A 23,005-nucleotide genomic window follows, 5' to 3' on the forward strand; every position below is an offset into this window, starting at 1 on the left:
TTCCTCCCCTTTTTTTTGCTAGTTTTGTCACAGATGCAGTTACTGGAGTCACAATAGTGACAATATTGTTCTTCTTCCCTTCAAAAAGGCCATCCCTTAAATGGTGGTTTGACTTGAAAGGTAAGTGGCTGGTCCCCCAACACCAAGACCCTGTTCTTACTTTCTGGGTTTTCAGTATTGAGTAGTATGCAAGCGTTGGCTGACTCTCTCTGTATGCATGTGGGAGTACAGGTAGGTCACCTGCTTCCTTTAATTGCCTGGTCATTTTGGAGCTCAGAATTTTCAAACAGAAAGGGCAGAAGAGAGAGAATTAGGATGTAATTCCAGTTTCCTGGAAGTAGGCTCCACAGAATAAAATGGGACTTCCTTCCAAGCAGACTTGCTTAGCATAGCTCCCTTAGTCCGCTGTCTGCTGATGTCATAATATCTCTTAACCACACAACAAGGAAGTCTTCAGTTTCTAAGGCTGGGTCCAGACCAGCAGTTTGAGGCAGCAGAGGGACAGCCCCCAGTTGGATTAAAAAATCAATTCCAGATACTATCATCTGGAGACCGTCCCACTCCCGTAATCACCTCATCCTCCAGCACTGTTGGAGCGTCCAAAAAAGCTAGCTCTTCTGAACGGCTGAGGAATGCCTGGGAAGCGCCACTCAAGTGGTTGAGTGGTCTGACTGTTCCTCCAGAATGCACATGGCCTGCCCCAGTCCCAGCAGTGGGCTGTGCACAGTTTGACTGCCCCCAGGGGGGTTTCCCCTCTATTGGCTCTACTGGCTTACTTTGGGACACCCGAAGCTGCCAGTTTTGACCCAGCCTATGGCTATGTTTCCTTTTGGAGTGCTCTCTTCCGTGTTAAATGTCACTGCCTCCCCTGAACACACTCTTATCACATTCCCCTCCCTCTCCATCCTGGGCTAGTTTCAGGAGAAGAACCTCAGCAGATTTGCTCAGAAACATCTGGGGCGGTATTATAGAGATGTTATGGAAGATGAGGTGACTTGACTTTTGCATTCCCTGCTCATCAGAACAGGGTCCCTTAGAGCCCTTATAAGGTCCCAAGGTCAGTCTGAAGAAGGATCTACAGCCTATGGCTCTAGAGGATGGAACCAAAAGCTTTAGAGATAGTGGAGGGATAGGTGAGGTGTTACAAGAACCAGAATGTGAAGGGAATGGCAGAAAAGGATTTTTATGAGATTTAAGGGCTTCCTAGACATCCTTTAGAGACAGAAACATGATGGAGGCAAACAGTTGCCAGTAACTCAAGCATGACTCATGTGCAGACTTTTACCAGTGTGCTAAACAATCAGGTAGGGTACTTCTGTTTATCTTTATCCCTTATTGAAAAAGCTTGTGTGAACTGCTTCCTAATACAGGACTTGTGGCAACCAGAGTTTGGGCTGCAGAAATATAAAGAATTTTCAGGTGGGCAGCCATGTTGGTCTGAACAAAGTAGGAGTCCAGTAGCACCTTTTAAACCAACAAAGTTTTATTCAGAATGTATTTATTTATTTGATTTGATTTATATCCCGCCCTCCCCACCAAAGCAGGCTCAGGGCGGCTTACAACATAAAATCCCACAGACAATTAAAATTAATAAGTATTAAAATTACACATTCAGTAATAAAACAGATATTCAGTGGTTAAAACAGTTAAAACAGAATATTGAATTGGTGCTATTCCAGTGGCGACGGCCTTCTTCCACTTCGCTTAAATACTGGTGCTGTGTCAATTAAATGCCATCTGGAAGAGAACAGTCTTGCAGGCCCTGTGGAACTGCACAAGGTTCCGCAAGGCCCTCACTTCATCTGGCAGTTGATTCCACCAGCAGGGGGCTGCAATTGAGAAGGCCCTGTCTCTGGTTGATTAGTAATCCGGCCCAGGGATTTTGTGATCCTGATCTGAGTACTCTCTGGGGAACATGTGGGGAAAGACGGTCCCTAAGGTAGGCAGGTCCTAAGCCATATAGGGCTTTAAAGGTGATAACCAGCACCTTGTAACGAATCCGGTATACTATTGGCAGCCAGTGCAGTTCCCGCAGTTCCAGCTGAATGTGCTCCAACCTGGGGAGCCCCAGTAACAGCCTGGCGGCCGTGTTCTGCACTAGCTGCAACTTTCAGGTTTGGCACAAGGGCACCCCCATGTAGAGGGCATTACAGTAGTCCAGCCTTGAGGTGACCGTTGCATGGATCACTGTTGCCAGGTCGCCGCACTCCAGGAAGGGGACCAGCTGCCTTGCCCGCCTATGTAAGGGCAGCAGCAGGTTCTGAGGGGACTGGCTGTGCAGATCTTGTGGTCAAACCATCCCTCCTCACCCCTTATGGTTGCCAACTCTGAGTTAGGCAATCCCTGGAGATCTGGGTGAAGACCCTGGGGAAGGCCCACATTTTGGGACAGGAGGCACCTCAGCAGAAGGTAGAATACCCTAATATAGGCCCTTCTGGTCCACTTTTGGACGTTGTTCCCAGATAAGAATCCTGGATGGACTGCTTCCACCCCTTGGGTTGTATGTTTGACATGTCTGGACTAGATGAACCACTGGCCTGATCCAGCAGTGTTTTTGTTGTGTTCTTATACCTTTGGGCTGCTTACACTCTCCTGGGCTAAATTATACCACAGGGTTGGTATGAGGGTAAAATGAGAAAGGAATGTGGTATACCATTCAGCACTTATTGGAGGAAAGGTGGGATAAAAATATTCTAGACAGACAAAATCAACAGGGACTTTATTTTCTGCCTCAGCAGCATATATGATCACACACTCAGGGTCAAAGTTAGAGTCCATGACACTCGGGGTCAATTAGGTTTGGCCTTTTGCTTAATTATCTCTGATATGGTGAAAATTGTATGCCCAGTCTTTTCCATAAAAGGGACTAGTTTTTCAGAGCTGGTTCAATAGAAAGCATCTGGGTTCCGTTTGGATTGTGGGTTAAACCAGATCATCAGCTCTGTTCTAGCTTTATGGCTGTCTAAATATATATACTTGCTTATCTGTAATTAGTGATGTCAGAAAACAGTCTACTGCAATTCTGGCGTGTGTTTGTAATCTGGTGCTACGACTGTGCTTGTTGTGGCCTGTCCTAAGCATTTAAACACAGCAATTTTCAGAGTAACTTCCTATTCACACCAGCGGATATACTTGTGTAATAGCTACACTCCTTTCACAGTTCATGTCACAGAAAAAAATATTCTTGGCTAGACACACGTCTAATCCATATATAAGGCTATAAATGGCTAAAATTGTGGGGTCTGAGAGATCCAGGTTCCAGTCTTCTACTATGAAGCTCGCTGGATGATCTTGCAACAAAGGTTTTTTTGGGGGAAGGACTAAATGAATTAATAAATGAATAGGAGTGTAAGAATCGTACTTGCACTCTTTTAATCCAGTAACTGGTATTCAGCAGTATGCTTCCTCTCTGGTTCTGGTTAGTCCATGAATTCTTCCCTTTTAAAAAAATAAACCCACAAGTTTCATCTTGTGACATAAGCAAGTTATGCATTCAGTTGTTTTTTAACCTTTTAAAGTTACTACTACCAAAATACTTTGCTTGATGACTCTTAAGTTTTGGAATTCTGAGACAAGGAAATAATTTCTATCCACTTCTTATCATCACATGATTTGTAAACCTTTACTACGTTTCCTTAGTCATCATTTTCCAAACTGAGCAACCCCCAAACCATGACCATGGGTATGTTACCTAGATTTGTGACTTTCAGTATGCACATGCCAATATGAAATTCTGTGTATGGGAATTAATGTGAAATCATATTAAGGTGAAATAGCAAAGTGTGGTGTGCCTTTATAGGAAGGCATCTTGGGAGTCTTCAGGCTCACCTGCTCATTCCCCTTGCTGTCCCCCTTTGGAGGCAGCTCAGAGACTAATGCCTTCTGCATTCCTGTGACATCCAAATCTTACAGAATGATAAATTGTGGCTTGTTCCCTGGCCTGCCAACCAAGTTTCCAGTCCAGATCTGGACCACAGTTTGGACTTCTGGTTTAGAAACAAGAGGGGGGGGGTGGATTATAGGTTATCATTGTGTTTGATTGGAAGAGTATTGCTGGAAGTCACAATCACGAGAGGGAGATGGAAGGGAGCATCTGAGCCTGAGGACTTCCTAGAGCCTTTGACTCAGATCAAAAATAATGCCATTTCTTTTCTGTATTGTTAACTTGTTTGTGTAGCACCAAACACTGAAAACAGACCCCTGCTATCATGGAGAAAAGCTGAAGAGAGTGTACCTTGGAATATAATTTTGTTGCTTGGAGGAGGTTTTGCTATGGCCAAAGGATGTGAGGTATACTTTTCTGATATCTCTTGTTTTCTAGGTACGGACTTTTCCTGGAAAAACTGTACCTACGCATTATGAGCTGGAGTGGTGGAGGGGTTAGATTGTTAAGACTATGACTAGGGAAACCCTAATTCAAACCCCTGCACTGAAGTTCACTGGGGGCTCTTCTGCACTCTTATTTTTGTTGCTTGTGTGCCCTGTTGCTTTGGGTCCCCCCCCTTTTCCACATGTGTTTTGCTCCTTCTAGTAGTCACTTTGATAATACATTGCAGTACCTCTGTCATGTTTTCTGTAATAGTAATAATAATATCATCATCATCAATTATGATCAATGATCAGCCAACTGTAATATCAACATTCATGCAGAAAAGAAAAATGCCCAAAGCATTTTGGTTATTTGGACACACAAGCTGTGAAAATGAGAGTGCGGAAGAGCCTATCATTATTGTAGGCCAATTAGTCTGTATCAGTCTAACCTACCTCCAAAGATTGTTTTGTAGATGAAATGTGGCAGGGGGACATATAGGTAATGTGGTAATGATCTCCAGTTTTTCACAAAAACTTGTGAAAACAGAGAGGACAATTACATGCAAGTTGGCCTTAATTTGAAGTAGAATCAGAGTTTTGGAGAAGAAGAGAGTGAATTTATATCCCGCCCTTCACTTGGAGTCAGAGTGGCTTACAGTCTCCTTTCCCTTCCCCTCCCCACAACAGATAGGTAGGTGGGGTTGAGAGAACTCTGACAGAAACTCCTCTTGGGAGGAACAGCTCCAAGAGAGTTATGACTGACCCAAAGTCACCCCAGCAGGTGCATATGAAAAGAGTGGGCAATCAAACCCAGTTCTCCCAGATAAGAGTTGGTGCACTTAACCACAAATTGGCTCTCAAATTGGAGGGCAACATCCCATGCATACTTTGTTAGGGTACCCAGCAAGCTTCCACAGCAGTCTCCCAGATTCTAGTCCAATACTCTTAACACCATGCTGGTGAGCTAGAAAGGGAGGTGAAGTGGTCACTGGTGTTCTGCCCCCGCCCCCAGTCCCTGGGTGTGAAAGTATCTGATCATAACAGCAGTTGTGCTGGATCTGATCAAAGGTCCATCTGGCGAGAGCCAGTTTGATGTAGTGGTTAAGTGCAGACTCTTATCTGGAAGAACTGGGTTTGATTCCCCACTCCTCCACTTGCAGCTGCTGGAATGGCCTTAGGTCAGCCATAGCTCTTGCAAAGCTATCCTTGAAAAGGCAACTTCTGTGAGAGCTTTCTCAGCCCCACCTACCTCACAGGGTATCTGTTGCGAGGGAGGAAGGTAAAGGAGATTGTAGGCTGCTCTGAGACGCTGAGATTCAGAATGAAGGGTGGGGTATAAATCCAATATCATCACCATCATCATCATCACCATCATAATCTCCTCCTCCTCTTCATTCTAGCACCCTTTTTTCTGCAGAGGTCAATCAGAGGTCAAGACCCACAAGGAGGGCATGGAGGCCAAAGAATCCCTTTTCATTGCAACTGGCATTCAGAGATATTTTGCCTCTGAATGCTAAGATCCCATTTAGCCTCTATGTCTTTCTATAATCCCCTACTAAAGGCATGACACAGCTGTAATTTATCATTTTGCAAGCAGAACTAAGAAAATCACAAAAGACGCAGTCAAGACGACTCTCTTATGCAAACTGGATTTTCTTTCTTGCTGCAGGAGTCAGGCTTGTCCATCTGGATTGGAGGCCGCCTGGACCCCTTGGAGAATCTCCCTCCTCCCGTAGCTGTTATTCTCATCACTGTAGTAATTGCCTTATTCACAGAATTTGCTAGTAACACAGCCACAATCATAATCTTCCTTCCTGTCCTTGCAGAACTGGTAAGAGATGCCAACAAATCTCTCAGCTACGTAGCAGCTGCATCAGTGTAGGCCTGTCTCATACATGTGGATTAAATCAGCTCAAATGTAAAGCTTGCAATGGTCTACATGACTTCCCTTTTGGTTTTGGTTAATGCATGTATTAACAGCACAAACACATGGCATCATCTGCAGATGAGAAGGTTTTAGCTACACAAATGAAAATGCCATAAAGTTGACTTCTGGACTACTTCTGAGTGAGTCTCTGTGGAGCTCTTGCTGCTGCTTCAAATGCAGACACAAAGCAATAAAGAGGAAGCTGTAATCCACAATAGAACAGAACAACAATGATAACACAGCTATAATTACTGGCGTATTCCTTTATAGAAAGAACACTTTATAAAGCAATAAATACCAAACACATTCAATATAAATCCTAAACATTCAAAACATGCAACACTGCACTTTTTATACAAACTAACTCGTACAAAACTGCTTAAAAGCGGAAACTAGTGTCCATGCTGTAAACAAGATTGAGTCCACTGCGCACTTCACAATATTTCCAAATGGGAAAAGTCACCCTTCTCTTCGAGCCAACGGACTCAGTGGACAAGGTATTTGAACCCCACCAGTTCAGAATCCGGTAATGGGGCCACAGGCTGGAACCGGCCATTTCACGGTTGAGCTTTGTTAGATATTCACATTGGGGTATTATATTCTGTGCCATACATTTTACAATCCTTCTAAAACACAAGACGAGTCAAAGTGCTGGCTCCTCTCAGGAAAGATTGCAGCAAAGCTGAGGAAGACATAAAAATAATTTAAGGAGAGAACATATGGGTGCTCCCCCAGGTAGCACTTCTGTAAGAAAACCAAGGCAGAGGAAAACCTTCATGTGGGAACAGGCCTGAATTCATGTAAATACTATGCGTGGGCTTCCTTTGCATTTAACTAACCATTCTAGGCATTAAGGAAAGAGGAATCCCAGTACCTGTTGCCAGAATGCAAAGCATAATTGAAAACAAGCCAAGTCATCCATCTATGCCATGATTTTTCCTGCTTGTTGCCAGGGGAAAGTCTCTGTTAGTGTCAGGTCCCAAACAGAGATGATGGACTCCTAGCATTTTCCATCTGTTTTTACATTCATCCCTGCTTTGGACCATAGCAGAATGTATACCTGGCAAATGGTGCTATCTGCTCCCCACCATCACACCATTACTATCTTTTCTCTAGACAGTGCTGATAAATGCAGGGAACCTTCTTTTTGGTCCATGTTTTGCAGGTGTAGCATTGAATGCTACACTTGTCACACAATAGCAACAGATGCTTCTGTTGCTTTGTACAGTCTCACCATGCCTGGCTGCCAACTTTCATATCCTTGACAACAGAGGCCCGCATTTATGCTGAAGGCCAGCATTGACTGCTCAAAATCTATCAGCTAGCATAGGAGGCAATTGGTGGTTTATGAGTTCAGGAATCTTGCTGTTTCTTAAGAGTTAGCAATGAACATTATCATAAAACTTCTGAGGCAAGTTCCCAATTAACATGACTAGAAGCTGATATAAAAATCCAAATAGGGAATTCTGTATGGAGAGGTGGGGAGGTAGAGGGCAAATGGGAGCCAGGTAGATGGGAACTAGAATAGTCAAGCAGATCATGGCAGAAGTCTAGAAGAGAGGTTAACATGACTTAGATCGGTTTAGAAGGATCCCAAGCCATTAAGAGTCTGGGTGAATCTATAACTGTAACTAAAAAACTGGGCAAAGTACACTATTCTGACATTCTGCACTACTTAACTAGTAGGGGCTTCATTCTCTGAGTGTGGACACCCCTAATTCTAGCCCAGGGGAAGGAAAGAAATGAGGATGAGCAGCAGCTGGATTACAGTTCCAAATCCATGATCCAAGAATGAGAGACCATTTAGTGGAGGACCATGGCTCAGTGGTAGAACTTGTCATGCAAAAGGTCCCAAGTTCAACCCCTGGCATTTCCAGTGAAGAGATTCAAATCTGACTTTGAGGGTTCTGGAGAAATGAACCCAATGAACAGTAGCAGCCAGGCTGTCTAACTAGAGTGTTCAAATAAGATCCTCTAGTGGAAACACATAGAATTCACTATGCATACCAGCACTGCTTGGCTAGTCTTTTCAAGAATTTTATCAGATGACTACAGTCCAGCTAATAAATATCATCTTACTAATTTCCCAACTTTTGATTTGTTCTTTTAAGGCCGTTCATCTGAAAGTGCATCCCCTCTACTTAATGATTCCAGGAACGATAGGATGCTCATTTGCCTTCATGCTTCCCGTCTCCACACCCCCAAATTCAATTGCCTTTGCTTCTGGGCACTTAATGGTCAAAGATATGGTAAGCTGTTTTATATTCTGTTGATACCACAGAGCTTATGTTTTAGTATCCTTGAATTCATCAGAAAATAACAAATGAGCCAGTAGGCTTCTGTGTGGTCAGGGAGGCTCATACACTCATCTGTATCAATTAGGAGTATGCATCCGAAAAAATTCTGGAGCCAATTCAGAGGATGTGTCCCACCCCACCTCTGTTACCCCTGGATTTCTGGTTACCATCCTGGGATTATTTCGTTTCCTTTTGTTTTCCTCCCAAGATTCCAGAATTGTGATGCCATTATTTCCTACCAGGAAGTCATTTTGGAGGGTCTGGGGCAGCTGTTTTTTTGTTTAGCTGATGGCACCAAATTTGCACTGGATGTCTTCTTTCTACAGTAGTAGGGTTTTCTAAAATCAGTGAGTCAGTGGTAATTATATTTTCATTTATTAAGGCTCAATAACGATAAATGTAGCTTATGAATGTGCAGACTGATGAGGGAAAGTTCATTTGCAGTTGTGTTGGCAACCATCTACATTTATTCAAAGAACTGAATTCCAGCAGTGAAGTACCGGTAATTGCAGACTCACCTTTGGCTCCTGCCAGACTTCATTAGCTTTCAATTTACTGAGACCTGAAGATATTAAAACCAACTGTTGCTTTCCCCCCCAAGAGATAACAAGCAAGAATTTACTGATCAGATCAAACTAAATTCCTCCAGTGGAACATCATCAAAAACTGCAAAAGAAGAATTTTTCTCTCACATCCTTACTGAAAGTGCAGATTGCATTTATCCATTTATGGATTAAATCCCATACTGTTGCCAGACTTTGACACAAACTGAAATTCCTACACAGGGCTTCCCTGATATGGGAGAAATTACTTGATATACCATACTTAGGTTGGACAATGAAGAATGCTGGTAGGAAGGAAGTTGGTTCATTTTAAATGTGGTAGTAGATAGGAGTTTTAGGGATACCATGGACTTCCCAAAAGAACAATCAGTGGGTTCTAGATCAGATCAAGCCTGCACTCTCCCTAGAAGCTAAAATGCCAAAAATGAGGATATTGTATTTCGGTCACATTATGAGAAGATAAGACTTACTGGAAAAGACAGTAATACTAGGAAAAACTGTAGGCAGCAGGAAAAGAGAAGACCCAACATGAGATGGATCAACTCAGTCAAGGAAGCCAGTCAAGGAAGTTCTCAAGACCTGAGCAAGGCTGTTAATAAAATATTTTGGATGCCATTAATTTAGAGGGTCGCCATAAGTCAGACGTGACTTGACTTAACACACACAAAGAAGGCAGATTCTAAGCAACTAGAACAGACTAAGGATAGGCAAAGAGTAAATTTTTATAAATTGGCAGACTGATTCGGAAATGGAGACAAAGTGGATTTATTTATGTCATCCCAATGTGTCATAGAGACCAGCCAATCTGTAAAATCGGACCAAGATAGATTAAGAAGTGACCTTCAGTCTTTTCAGCATATTTTGCACCTTCTTAGAAAGGCCTGCCTCATATTTTGATTGAAAATATTGATTGAGCCTGCTTCGGTGGGGAGGATGGGGTATAAATAAAAATTTATTATTATTATTAAAAGCAGTGCAATCCCAAGCAGAGTTATACCCTTCTAAGGATATCTAAGGTATCTGAAGAAGGGAGCATTGACTCACAAAAGTTTGTACCCTACCACAATTTTTTTAGTCTATAAGATACTACTGGACTGTTACTCTTTTCTACAGACAGATTAACACGTTTACCCTACTTGACCCTTCTAAGCCCACTGACTTCAGTGGGTTTTGAAGGTTGTAACTCTGTATAGGATTGTCCTGCAAGTCAACCTAAACTCAGAATTGCTCAGTGGTTTTTATTAATTACCACCTTTTACTGTCACCCAAAGGTGAATGATGTTGAGAACCATCTCTTGAAATGAGTTTGTGATGTCCTCTCAAAGCAACTGGAAGGATCTATTTTGTATGCTTGCCAATCTTGCATGGATTTGGCTTGGAATTAGTTGCCATGCCAAGTTTATTCAGTGTTGACTACTCCAAATGGCTCTCCTCGGTCTCAGGCAGAGGTCTTTCATGTCACATACTACCTGATTCTTTTAACAGGGAACCTGGGACCTTTGGCATTCAAAGCAGATGCCCTACAACTAAACCAGGGGTGGCCAACAGTAGCTCTCCAGATGTTTTTTGCCTACAACTCAGATCCAGCCAGCATGGCCAATGGCTGGGGCTAATGGGAGTTATAGGCAAAAACATCTAGAGAGCTACCGTTGGCCACCCCTGAACTAAGACATGGCCCCTCCCCTTAAATTCTGTGTACTCTGTAAATCAAAAGCAATTCATTCCTTTGTGGGTTTTTTCTGTTACAGGCAAAGACTGGTCTGCTTATGAATCTGATGGGGGTTTTACTTCTCAGCCTGGCTATCAACACTTGGGCCAATAGCATCTTCCAGCTAAGCACGTTTCCCGCCTGGGCCAATGTACATTTGAAAAATACCACTACCTCCCTCCTGGAAGATGTTCAAAACGTCACTTTGAACTCGCTGAGTAAATCATGAACAAAACAACCTTGAGAGGGAGCTACCGCCTTCAGATTTGGGCACTGAAATTAGTCAGCATCGAGCACAAGATCACTTTCGTCTCATTCGTCTGTGGCGATGGCTACCCAGCTGCATCTGCCGCTGTGTAGAATAAAGAAGTCTGGAGAGCAGACTTTGTAAATCAGATGAACTGGCTTTGCTCCAGCTGATGACTGAGAGCTCAGGGTTTTAAAGTTCCTTCTGAGATAAGGTAGCAAATTTGGGGGGGGGGGGGGACTACACGCAGCAAATGGAAATGTAATAATTAGGAAAGTGAGGCATATTTTCCCTCCCTTGTATTCTTTCAGGTTCTGACAGGCCCCTTACAAATGAGAGAACAGCTTCACAAAGTGGAACAAAACAGTCATTATATTATGAATGATGGGCAACAACTTGGAAGTGCAGCTGTCAGACAGCTCATTTGGTTGAAAAATTATAGGAGCCCCTAAACCATACATGGATGTTGGGAACAGACCAGAGTTTAAATGAACAAGAATCGTAGTGGCACCTTATTTTTTTTTTAATTCCCAAATTAGCCTTCATGAAATTGAACCCTTTGGAATTATAAACCAGAGTTTGTTCATGATGAGAATGAGCTTGGTTTTGTGGTGTGTGTGTGTGTGTATTCCTGCATTTCTCCTCCCTCCACCCCCTGAAACAAAAACAACCAAGACTGAAACACTTCCTGCTTTTGGAAGTCCTTAATCTAGCCACAGTTTGTTGTGATATCTGAATTTGGGCATTTCAATACATTTGGATTATAATTTTGCCAACAGACTGGGTTCATGCACCCCTAGTGGCCAAAGGGTTCAGGGTTGTGTCCTCTCAGACCATTTCTCAAATTTGCTGAAGGCTTTCAAGGCAATTATCATCTGGCCTTTCTTTTCATCTACAGTATGGGTAGCAGATCTGAGTCTTAGGTGTGTGTGTCTTAAGTGCTCCTGCCTCGTTTCTTTTTATATTTGTGCTTGCTTTCACACAACTAATTTTGTGCACTTGCCCTGTACACACACTAATTTTCCCCTCCCAGAATTCCAAATCTTTAAATGTATTTTGCTTTAATAGGCATTAATATTTGCAATTGCACTTGAATACCTACACTCTGACTTACCCACACTAATAAAGTCTTGCCAATATGCTAAGAAAAGGGCTAGTAGCAAGAAGGAACCTTGAGACATAATTGAGAAGCGGCTGCATTTGTAGTTTCTGCTAGGGGATAAAAAAAGAGCTTGGTGCCTCAATGAAGGATTGCATAGGTATAATGATGCAGCTTCATTCAGATAGAAAATAGTTAAGAAAAAAAACACCTCTTGTTAGAATAGGAGAAGGGGTGCCCTTGGAAGTGGAACAACACAAAACTTCAGTCTAGAAGAAAATGTGTACCTCTGGGATGAGAAATCTAGGAAATCACTAGTGACCTATCAAGAGAGACAAACTAGATTCTCCTCTTGTGAATGTAAGTAGTAGAGTCAAAAACTGTGACTCCAGATGCACCCTTAGTATGTATATCACTGACAACAAGAAGAGAACTACTGATGCAAGGATATGGAAATAGGTGTGCCAGGACACTGTATGCTTAAAGTTTTGCAAGGGATTATGTCCTCTAACATGAAGACTATTGCTTCAGGAGCAGTACTGAGAATGACATTTGGGGTATTCCTCAATTGCTAGACAATTAAGAAATTCAGGAAGAAGTCTGAGTGTTTCCAAGCATTTGCTTTGCACTTCTGAACTCTGAGGCTGACCTATGAGCTTGTGGACCAAATAACTCACTTTGGGAAGAAGATAAATCAAGTATTTTGAAAGTGCTAGATTTAAGTCCAGTCGCACCTTAGAGACCAGCAAGATATTTAGGGTAAGAGCTTTCAAGAGGCAGAGCTCCCTTTGTCAGAGACATTTTAACAGTGGTCAATGCAGTGTTTTTCAACAGTGTTATTCTGGCTTCATAACTTGCCTTTTTCACATTGGCGCCTGAATGCTGTGTGGCCTATAAATTCACCATTTATCTTATCAAATTTTTGCAAAGATGGTAGCCTAACTGTTCCAGGGTGAGAGAAGTACAGTGATGGCTGTAGGTGCTAGCCAACAACATTTTTTTTTTTGCCAGAGGTCCTCTTTTTTTTTGCCAGAGGTCTAACTGAACAATGCCAAAATCACAAAAACCCACTTTTTGGGGCGACCACTGCAGCATAAAAAAGGGTATGTTCATATTGAACGTAGCGAGGGCACTTTCAAATTATACCAATTGCTCTTAAAATATTGCACTTGGGTCTTCATCCTGATCTCATTAGGACAGTCATGGTCCCTCAGCCACAATTAATATGGAGATAAAGGTGACCTGCTTTGGAGTGTCTGTTGTGAGTGTGAGTGAGTTCTACAGAAGGGATGAATAATGTTACTCGGTTCCTAATGCTGACCAGAGAATTGTAGATAGGCAGTGCCAAATTACATTCTCATATTAATATGCCCATAGAGGATCTCCCTCTCTCCCCACTGGGCATAACTATGCAAACGTAAACATACAAAACTGAAAGTCTAATTTGCACAATTGAGAGCTGCTCAGTGAGTGAACACTTTGCAAAGGACTTTTTGGTTTGATTTTAAAGGATGGGGTAGGGGGTTTAACTCTTTGATAACTTTTTATACAACATTGATTATTTGGGTACTTTCAATGAAAGTGCTTGTAAATGGACAGTGATTCTAATCACCATTGTAATCAAGATCCTGTGTTATGTATGTACAATGTTAAGGAATGGATTTATTTAAATGAAATGAGAAGATGTGGCACGAGGAGTTGTACTGTTGGGGGAGGGGTGGGTGACAGGAGGCGTTAGAGTGAATTCTTGCTGCAGTGAACATGCAGCAAATAAATGCAGTGGCTTTGTGATTCATTTTAACTGTTACAAAATATTTGGAACAATTTTGAGTCTGACCTGTTGAAGAAATTACTGAATGATAACCTGCCATATTAAAATCATTCTGGATCCGTTCCTAAGGGCAAACTGGGTGAATCAGAATTACCTCTCTCGCCATTGTTGCTTTTGCTATAAAAATTGCATTAAGATTGCATCATGAATATGAAGTCAAGCTAAACCAACCAAAACATTTGTCAGCTCAGACAGATTTCTCTTGAGGCCCATGATTTTGAAAACTGAAAATAAAATGCATTCATTAGTCTGTTGCACTGTTACATTTTTGTGAACCACCGGAAGATGTTGGTGCATGCACCCCCCATCCTGCACATTATCCTTTTGTAGCCCAAGTGCAGGTATTGTCCAGGCTTCATCCCACAAAACAAAGGACAGTCAGATTCATGGTATTGAAAGGAAACAAAAACAGGCCCCTTTGCTAAACTAGAGGCTGCAGTCCTGTGCCAAGAAATTTGGGCATCATTCTGTTGAGCAGCTGGATAAAACATGAATAGAATCAGGCAATTCATAGAATGTGCCACTGAAACCCTTAAGAGTTGTGCCTTGTAATATTCATTGAAATCAATGGGCTTAGAGGGTGTAATTGTGCTTAAGATGGTGTTGTAAAGCCCTGACCTGGACAGCCCAGGTAAACCTGATCTTGTCAGATCTTGGAAGCTAAGCAGTGTCAACTCTGGCAAGTACTTGGATGGGAGACCCCCTTGGAATACCCAGTAGGAAGGACGGGCAGGCTTTATTCAGCCACCTCTCTGAAAATCCTCCAGGCCCTTAGTAGGGGTCAGTCACCAGAAGCCACCATGACTTCCAGGTGCGCACACACACGCACATAAAAATACAAAAATACTTACCCCCCCCAAAAAATGGTGCTATAAATTACATAAATGTACTGATGTACACAGGTGTACATTGCTGGCTCATTATTCAGAATGACAGGCTCTTATAGCAGCTCACCCATCGTCTTCTCCCAACTTTTACTGTTTACTGGCCTTACCTTTATTAGCATGTGCATGCACACTTAAGGAGATACACTTTTCTGGGAATTTGGTAGGAAACATTTTACATGGTCAATTTCAGTGTATCAAATTGCTGCTAAAGACAGGGCAGCAGTTCAGGGCTGGTTTTTTTTTTTTTTTTTAAAGGGTAACAAACCCAATTCCTGCTATTTCAGCTTAATACACTTTGCATCTGATGCCTGCAGGGGCACAGCGGTTTAGGTGGATCTTTTAAAAAATGCCATGCAGGGAAAACTGCAGAATGGGATCCTCACATCAGCATCTCAAAGCAAAGATTTGTGCAATGGCTATAGTTAGGCTTACTTTGGGGATGGTGTTTGGGATTGAGGCCTACTGGAATGGCATTAGCAAAATGGATCTTGTTGCAAGGCCAGTTATAGCCACTCAGCCAGCATACGCTATACATGGACTGCACATCTAACAGTCCCAGCTTTTTGCATCATCAGCGGGTGACAACCATGTTTAACTCCTTAACAGAATTGTTCCCTTTTGTCAGTTTCTTAAGGCAGTGGTTCTTCAGTTATACATGACCCATAATTGCCAAAGTCCCTGGTAATATTAGAATGCTTAAAGAGACAGATATATCCAGAGAAGGTATTAGGAATGCTATGATTATCTCTCTAAGCACTGCACTTTTGTTAATATCAAAATCCACTAATTGTCATGAGGACGATTCAAAGGTTATGATTAAACACTTACTTCCTACTTAATGGATCTGATGTGTTTGCACAAATCCTAGGTGTGACTTTAGATGGTCATAGGAGTGTAACTGTAAATTAGCATATCTGCAGTAAGTAATTATATTCTTCCCTGAAGCATTTATGAGTATATATTCCCTGACCTGGATGGCCCCGGCTGGCCTGACCTCCTTAGAAGCTAAGCAGGGTTGGCCCTGGTTAATATTTGGATGGGAGACCCCCCCCAAGGAAGCCCATGGTCACTAAGAAGAAGCAGACAATGGCAAGCCACCTCTGAACCTCTCTTGTCTTGAAAACCCTGTGGGGTTGCCATAAGTCAGCTGTGATTTGATGGTACTTTCCACCACCACCAAATAATATATCAAAAGGAATTGCTACCTGGTTTTATTTAGTAAAAAAAAAGGTAAAAGGCAAGCACCAGTCATTTCTGACTCTGGGGTGACGTTGCATCACAACGTTTTCATGGCAGACTTTTTACGGGGTGGTTTGCCATTGCCTTCCCCGGTCATTACACTTCCCCCCCAGCAAGTTGGGTACTCATTTTACCAACCTCGGAAGGATGGAAGGCTGAGTCAACCTTGAGTCAGCTACCTGAACCCAGCTTCTGCTGGGATCGAACTCAGGTCGTGAGCAGAAAGTTCAGACTGCAGCACTGCAGCTTTACCACTCTGCACCATGAGATCAGCCTCTACCTTTGCCTATTATTCAAAAGCCATTCTATCTCACTAAGGTAGAGAGCCTCATGTCACAGGAGAAATTCCATGAGCCACTCCTTGAACAAAGAGGAAAGATGGAGGAGGATGATTTATATCCTGCCCTTCACTCAAAGTCTCAGAGCTGCTTACGGTCTTCTCTTCCTCTCCCCACAACAGGCATCCTGTAAAGTAGGTGGGGCTGAGAGAGCTCTGAGAGAACTGCTCTTGAGAGAATTGTGACTGGCCCAAGGTCACCCAGCAGGATGTATGTGGAAGAGTGGGGAATCAAACCCAGTTCTCCCAGATTAGAGTCTGGTGCTCCTAACCACTACACCAAACTGGCAGGACATCAGTGTTTTAATAAAATACTTACATGTTGTAATAACATAAATAAACAAAGCAATCTCTTTGTTATTGTTCCAGATGGAGCAAACACTCAGGGTTCTGCAGGTCAAGACTATGAAGGCACACCGAGGCACCTACGTCAAGTTAAAGGGCTCTGGACAGCACATGATGTTAGATCTCTGAAAACAAAAAACAGGAATATAAACAGAAATTTCAGAAGGAAAATCTCTGATCTAGCCTGTTTGACTGCAGTTATGTGGAACTAGAATCATGCTTGCATGGTGAAAAGGGTGTAGGTAGTCACATCTGAATATTTCAAGGGGCAGTACTTACACATTCATATGTGCCATGTGTAGGAAGGAAAGGTCCCCTGTGCAAGCACCAGTCGTTTTCGACTCTGGGGTAACGTTGCTTTCACAACGTTTTCACAGCAGACTTTTTACGGGGTGGTTTGCCATTGCCTTCCCTAGTCATCTACACTTTCCCCCCAGCAAGCTGTGTACTCATTTTACCGACCTCGGAAGGATGGAAGGCTGAGTCAACCTCAAGCTGGCTACCTGAAAACCCAGCTTCCACCGGGGATTGAACTCAGGTCGTGAGCAGAGCTTAGGACTGAAGTACTGAAGCTTTAACACTCTGCGCCATGGGGCTCCTGTATGTTGCTGTCAAATTGCAGCTGACTTATGGTGACCTCATTGGGCTTTCAAGGCAAGAAGTGGTTTGCCACCAATTTTCTCTGCAAAGTTTTCCTTGGTGGTCTCCCATCCAAGTACCAACCAGTCTGCTTAGTTTGCAAGATCTGGTGAGATTGGGCTATGGCATACCATTCCACATCTCCACTTACCTGTGTATTACAGTTAAACAGGGCTTTTTTCTGGAAAAAGAAGCATCAGAACTCTGAAGAAAGGAATGAAGAAGAAACACACAGGTGCCCCTTGTGAACTTTTAAACATTTTTTAAAGAATTTTGTTTTCACAAAGACGTTCTAGAACTCTGTTTTGCCATGTTCCCCGAGAAAAAAAAAGCCCTGCAGTTAAATATGCTTTAATAATGATGATTAAGATATCTTTGTAAAAAGATCCTTTGCTTCTGATTTACGGTGACCCTATGAATGAATGGCCTCCCAAATGCCCTATCATTAACAGCCTTGTTCAGACCTTGCAGACTGAGGGCCTCAGTGGCTTCCTTGGTTCAATCAATTTTATTTTGGATCTTCCTCTTTTCCTGCTACCCTCAGCTTTTCTTAGCTTTGTTGTCTTTTCCAGTGACTCTTGCCTTCTCAAAAATATGACCCAAGTATGATAGCCTCAGTTTGGACATTTTAGCTTCTGAGTTCAGGCTTGTCTTGATCTACATTCCACTCAGGGAAGGAATTCTAGCAGGAGCTCCTTTGCATATTAGGCCACACACCCCTGATGTAGCCAATCCTCCAAGAGCTTACAAGGTTCTTTTTTGTAAGCCCTTGGAGGATTGGCTACATCAGGGGTGTGTGGCCTAATATGCAAAGGAGCTCCTGCTAGAATTCCACCCTTGACACTTATTTGTCTTTTGTGTGGCCTGTGGTATCTGTAAAACTCTTTTCCAACACCACATTTCAAATGAATTAACTTTCTTCCTGTTGGCATTCTTCATTGTTCACCTTTCACATCCATTGGGAATACAGTAGTATGAATGATCATGATCTTGATTACCGAAGACATGTATTTTACACATGCTTTTTTCTAGCTCCTTCATGGCTGCCTTTCTCAGTCTCAATCTCCTTCTGATTTCTTGGTTAATGATGGAGTCAAAGAATAGAAAATCATTAACAATTTCATTTTCTTCATCATCAATTTTAAAGTTGTGTAATTCCTTAGTAGTCATTACTTTTGCCTTTTTGATGTTCATCTGTTACCCTTCTTTAGCACCTTTTTATTTAATTTTCAAGATTTTATTATTCTCTGCTAGTAGTGCAGTGCCATCTGTATATCTCAAATTGTTAAGATTCCTTCCATCAGTTTTCACTCCACCTTCATCTAAATCTAATCCCCTTATATGTTCTACATATAGACAGAAAAGTTAGGGAGATAAAATAATCCTTGTCTGATACCTTTGCCAACTGGAAACCACTGTGTTTCTCCATATTCTGTTTTAACAGGAATCTCTTGTCCAGAGTGCAAGTTGCATATCAAAACATTCAGATTCTGCGACACAACCATTTCTTTAAAAACCAGCTGTAGCTTTTCTCGATCCACAGTCAAAAGCTTTGCTGCATTCTATGAAAGAGAAGCTTATTTTCTTCTGAAATTATCTCATATGTTGCAGTAAATAACATAAATTCACAATATGATCTCTAGTGCCTCTTCCAAGTTAATTAGCTGGGTCATATTCAACAGGCAACACTTCCTTGCTCTTTTCTACTGCAACAGGCAAGACTGCCATGGAATAGGGGCATCTAGCCACAAGGAGGCAGAATTGCTTCACACTGGTAGAAATAAACTGTTAAAAATGTTTTTATTCAAGGAAGTTGAGACTTTGTGTTCAGTCACCAAAATTGCCTCCCTCCCCTCTCTCTCCCCTCTGTGTAACAGCCCCCAGGGAACCCTTCACATTTCCAAAAAAGGTCTGTGTGCAAACCTTTGCATTACTCATCTACTAGTGAGCGAATAAATCATCCCAGTCAGCCACCGTTGTACTGAATAAATCTGTTCCTGAGTGGTGTCTGTCATGGGCAATGGACATCTTTCTCAAGCTATAACCTGAGAGATAGTAATCTAGGGAGATGGATCCAATGACTCACAATAAAGTGAAGGGCTATGTGGAGCAGTGAAAGAGCATTTGCTTGCCATGCAGAAGTCTCAGTTTCAGTCCCCAGATAAAGCAATCAGGTGGCAGATAGTGTGAAACATCATCTGCGTGAGACCCTAGAGAGCCACTTTCCATCAGTGTAGACAATCCTGACTTTGACAGATCAGTGCACTGACTCAGAATATGGCAGCTTCACACATTCAAGGGAATATCTCCAATTTAGCAGTGTTGGAATCTAGAGACACTTGGAAGCTTCTAGGGTAAAACAAATCCACTCTGGTACAACCTCCTCAAAACAGAATGGCTCTGATCTAGAGATCTTTGAGCACAGCGGGATGAGCACCTCTATGGTGCTAGAAGACCGTTTCTCTCAGCAGGAGGAGGCACAGTGGCAGGGCAGTTCTTCCATTCAGGCAGCAGACTCAACTGCATATACATTTTAACTGCAGACGCATCAATTATGGATGATATGTGTATCGGGGAACCCTGGCAGCATCCATGTACAGCAAACTTTGCATTGAATTTTCTCATACATAGAGAAATCACATGAAGGATGAGCGGCTAGCTCACATGTACAGGGCTTCTCTTGTAGAAAAAGCCCAGCAGGAACTCATTTGCATATTAGGCCACACCTCTGACACCAAGCCAGCCAGAACTGCATTCCTGTGTGTTCCTGCTCAAAACAAACCCTGCACATGTATATATCAGGATTAAAAAGACCTTGACTGGCTGATAACTGATGGCTGGTTTGGGGTGGCTTGAAGCCGCCTCAAATAAAGCTGGCCAAAAATAGAGCGCCCCGGAGTTTCTGGATGGCACTTGAAAAAGGGGCAGACTGTGGGCACCCAGGGAGCATTTGGAATGCTCGCAGGTCCCGTTCGCGGCTCCCCATATGCTTTTCAGGTGCTCCCTAGCCTTCCAGATGACCAGGAGCCGCCTCAGAGATGTCCCAGTGAAAAAGCACCGCTTTTGCTGTGGTGCCTTTTTGAGGCAGGTGGAATGGCCTTGAGGACGGGGTGAGTACGCAATCAGGACAGCCACCAGATGCTGCCATCTGGAAGGGTTTTTTGAGTCGACTTCAGAGGCGTCTCTGAGTCAAGCCAAAGTGCCAGTCTGTAATCAGCTGTAGTGTCTCCTGCAGTCTTTTAAGAACATAAGAGAAGCCATGTTGGATCAGGCCAATGGCCCATCCAGTCCAATACTCTGTGTCACACAGTGGCAATTTTTAAATATATTTTATATATATTATATATATAAAAATATATATATACACTGATGGACCACTGATGGACCTCTGCTCCATATTTTTATCTAATCCCGTCTTGAAGGTGGCTATGCTTGTAGCCGCCACCACCTCCTGTGGCAGTGAATTCCACATGTTAATCACCCTTTGGGTGAAGAAGTACTTCCTTTTATCCATTTTAACCTGACTGCTCAGAAATTTCATCGAATGCCAACGAGTTCTTGTATTGTGAGAAAGGGAGAAAAGTACTTCTTTCTCTTCTTTCTCTACTTTCTCCATCCCATACATTATCTTGTAAACCTCTATCATGTCACCCCGCAGTCGACGTTTCTCCAAGCTAAAGAGCCCCAAGCGTTTCAACCTTTCTTCATAGGGAAAGTGTTCCAAACCTTTAATCATTCTAGTTGCCCTTTTCTGGACTTTTTCCAATGCTATATCCTTTTTGAGGTGCGGTGACCAGAATTGAACACAGTATTCCAAATGAGACCGCACCATCGATTTATACAGGGGTATTATGATACTGGTTGATTTGTTTTCAATTCCCTTCCTAATAATTCCCAGCATGGCGTTGGCCTTTTTTATTGCAATTGCACACTGTCTTGACATTTTCAGTGAGTTATCTACCATGACCCCAAGATCTCTCTCTTGGTCAGTCTCTGCCAGTTCACACCCCCATCAACTTGTATTTGTAGCTGGGATTCTTGGCCCCAATGTGAATTACTTTGCACTTGGCCACATTGAACCTCACTCTGGTCAAGATCTTTCCCATCAATGACTAACTGATCCTTCAAAATGGAGATGTTGGGTGCGGTCACACTCACCATTAAATCCATCTGAACACAAATCCGGGCGGTTTCCATTTGCACTGCAAAAGCCGCGGGACTTTGCGGCACTTCCGGGTGCTCCGCGGCAATTGGTGCGAAATCCGCGCAGATCCTGCGCGGTGAAGAGGGGCGTCGCTGCCGATTAAGGTCAGTGCGAAAACGCCCTTAGTCAAGTTTCAGGCCTTTCTTCTGCAGCAGGCCAGACACACTCACTCAGGGTCCAGGGAAAGAGTTTTAAACCATATCTTTAACCACAACTTAATTAACAACTTGACAAACCATTTCTTTATAATATCTCTTAAAGGGGAAAATTGTTCTCTCAGTCAGGTTCTAAGCCTTCCCTCTCCTGCTGACTGACTGAGAGCAACTTTACTAACTGCCCATGCTCTGTGAGCCTTTACTCCCTAGGCCCTAACTTTTTAGGTCACTGTAAATCAACTGTGACTTTACAGCACTTTCCACCACTAGCAGGTTCTGGGAAAGGCTTTTCTCTATCTGAAACTCTGAAGAGCTGCTGCCAGCCAGAACAGACGAAACTGAGCTAAATGGACCAACAAGACAGCTCCACATGTTCATAAATACCCTTTCACCTGGCAAATTCATCTCCTAGTCCCAAAGTAATCATGAGGTGGGGAGAAACTGGCTTCGATTATTATCCAATTATGAAGCCTGTCCTTTTGGCCCCATCTCTTCATTTGTTCCAGGGATGTTACTGAAAATGCGGTTCTTGTCACATTTTGGCTCTGCCTTTCCTTTGGCAAGTGACAAGGAGGGGGGATGTCAAAAGAGTTGCAAAGAAATGATCTTTGGTCAAAAATATCACAGCAGGGAAGAGCGTGTGAGCAAATTAAATGGTAATTTATTAACAAAAAACCCTACATACATAATAAAAGTCTATTGGCTCCCCAAATGATCTCCAATTAGCCTCTAAGAACTGCATGAAGCAGCAGAATTTTAATTGGAAACCACACAGGCTGGGATAGGATATGTGCTTGGTAGGAGAATTTGCTCCATAGGAACAGAAAACTAGGAATATTTTTTTCTGGGCTGTTCAGTGCTGTTAAAGGAATAACCTTCTAAAGTCTTACAGAAAAGCTAAAGCTCCTTGCTTCCTCATTCTCCTTGTACATATGGCTGGTGTGTATCCTAACATCTTAATCATCAAAGGATCATTGGCCTAAAATATATGGATCTAAAATATATAAACTTGAGAATACAGTAAAATAACTTTTGATGTATTGGTGGATAATGTGAAAAGTTGGGAGGGTTTAGAGTTAAAAATTTATAAGCAATGCCTCGCTTGATCGCTGAAGGATTTCTAGGTGCTGGAAAGGCAGAAGTAATGCTCCCCACATTTGATGGGATTCATCTGACCTTAGGCAAGGCTAACTTCTGCTCCCCACCCCCCCTCTGC

At 42.7% G+C, this 23,005-nt stretch overlaps 1 protein-coding gene across 2 annotated transcripts in view; it reads left to right on the forward strand.

Moving 5' to 3' along the window:
- Window positions 1-11,664, forward strand: part of SLC13A3 (solute carrier family 13 member 3) — a 64,781-nt gene extending 53,117 nt beyond the window's left edge. For both annotated transcript variants that reach the window (XM_060230855.1, XM_060230856.1), the window contains 5 exons: window positions 23-120; window positions 4,178-4,290; window positions 5,981-6,142; window positions 8,350-8,487; window positions 10,847-11,664. In XM_060230855.1, coding sequence (XP_060086838.1) covers window positions 23-120; window positions 4,178-4,290; window positions 5,981-6,142; window positions 8,350-8,487; window positions 10,847-11,035 — 700 coding nt within the window. In that variant the 3' untranslated portion in view covers window positions 11,036-11,664. The remainder of the gene's footprint in view (window positions 1-22; window positions 121-4,177; window positions 4,291-5,980; window positions 6,143-8,349; window positions 8,488-10,846) is intronic.
- The last annotated feature ends 11,341 nt before the right edge of the window (window positions 11,665-23,005 follow it).

Source organism: Heteronotia binoei, chromosome 2, assembly GCF_032191835.1.
Source record: "Heteronotia binoei isolate CCM8104 ecotype False Entrance Well chromosome 2, APGP_CSIRO_Hbin_v1, whole genome shotgun sequence".
Lineage (NCBI taxonomy): Eukaryota > Metazoa > Chordata > Lepidosauria > Squamata > Gekkonidae > Heteronotia > Heteronotia binoei.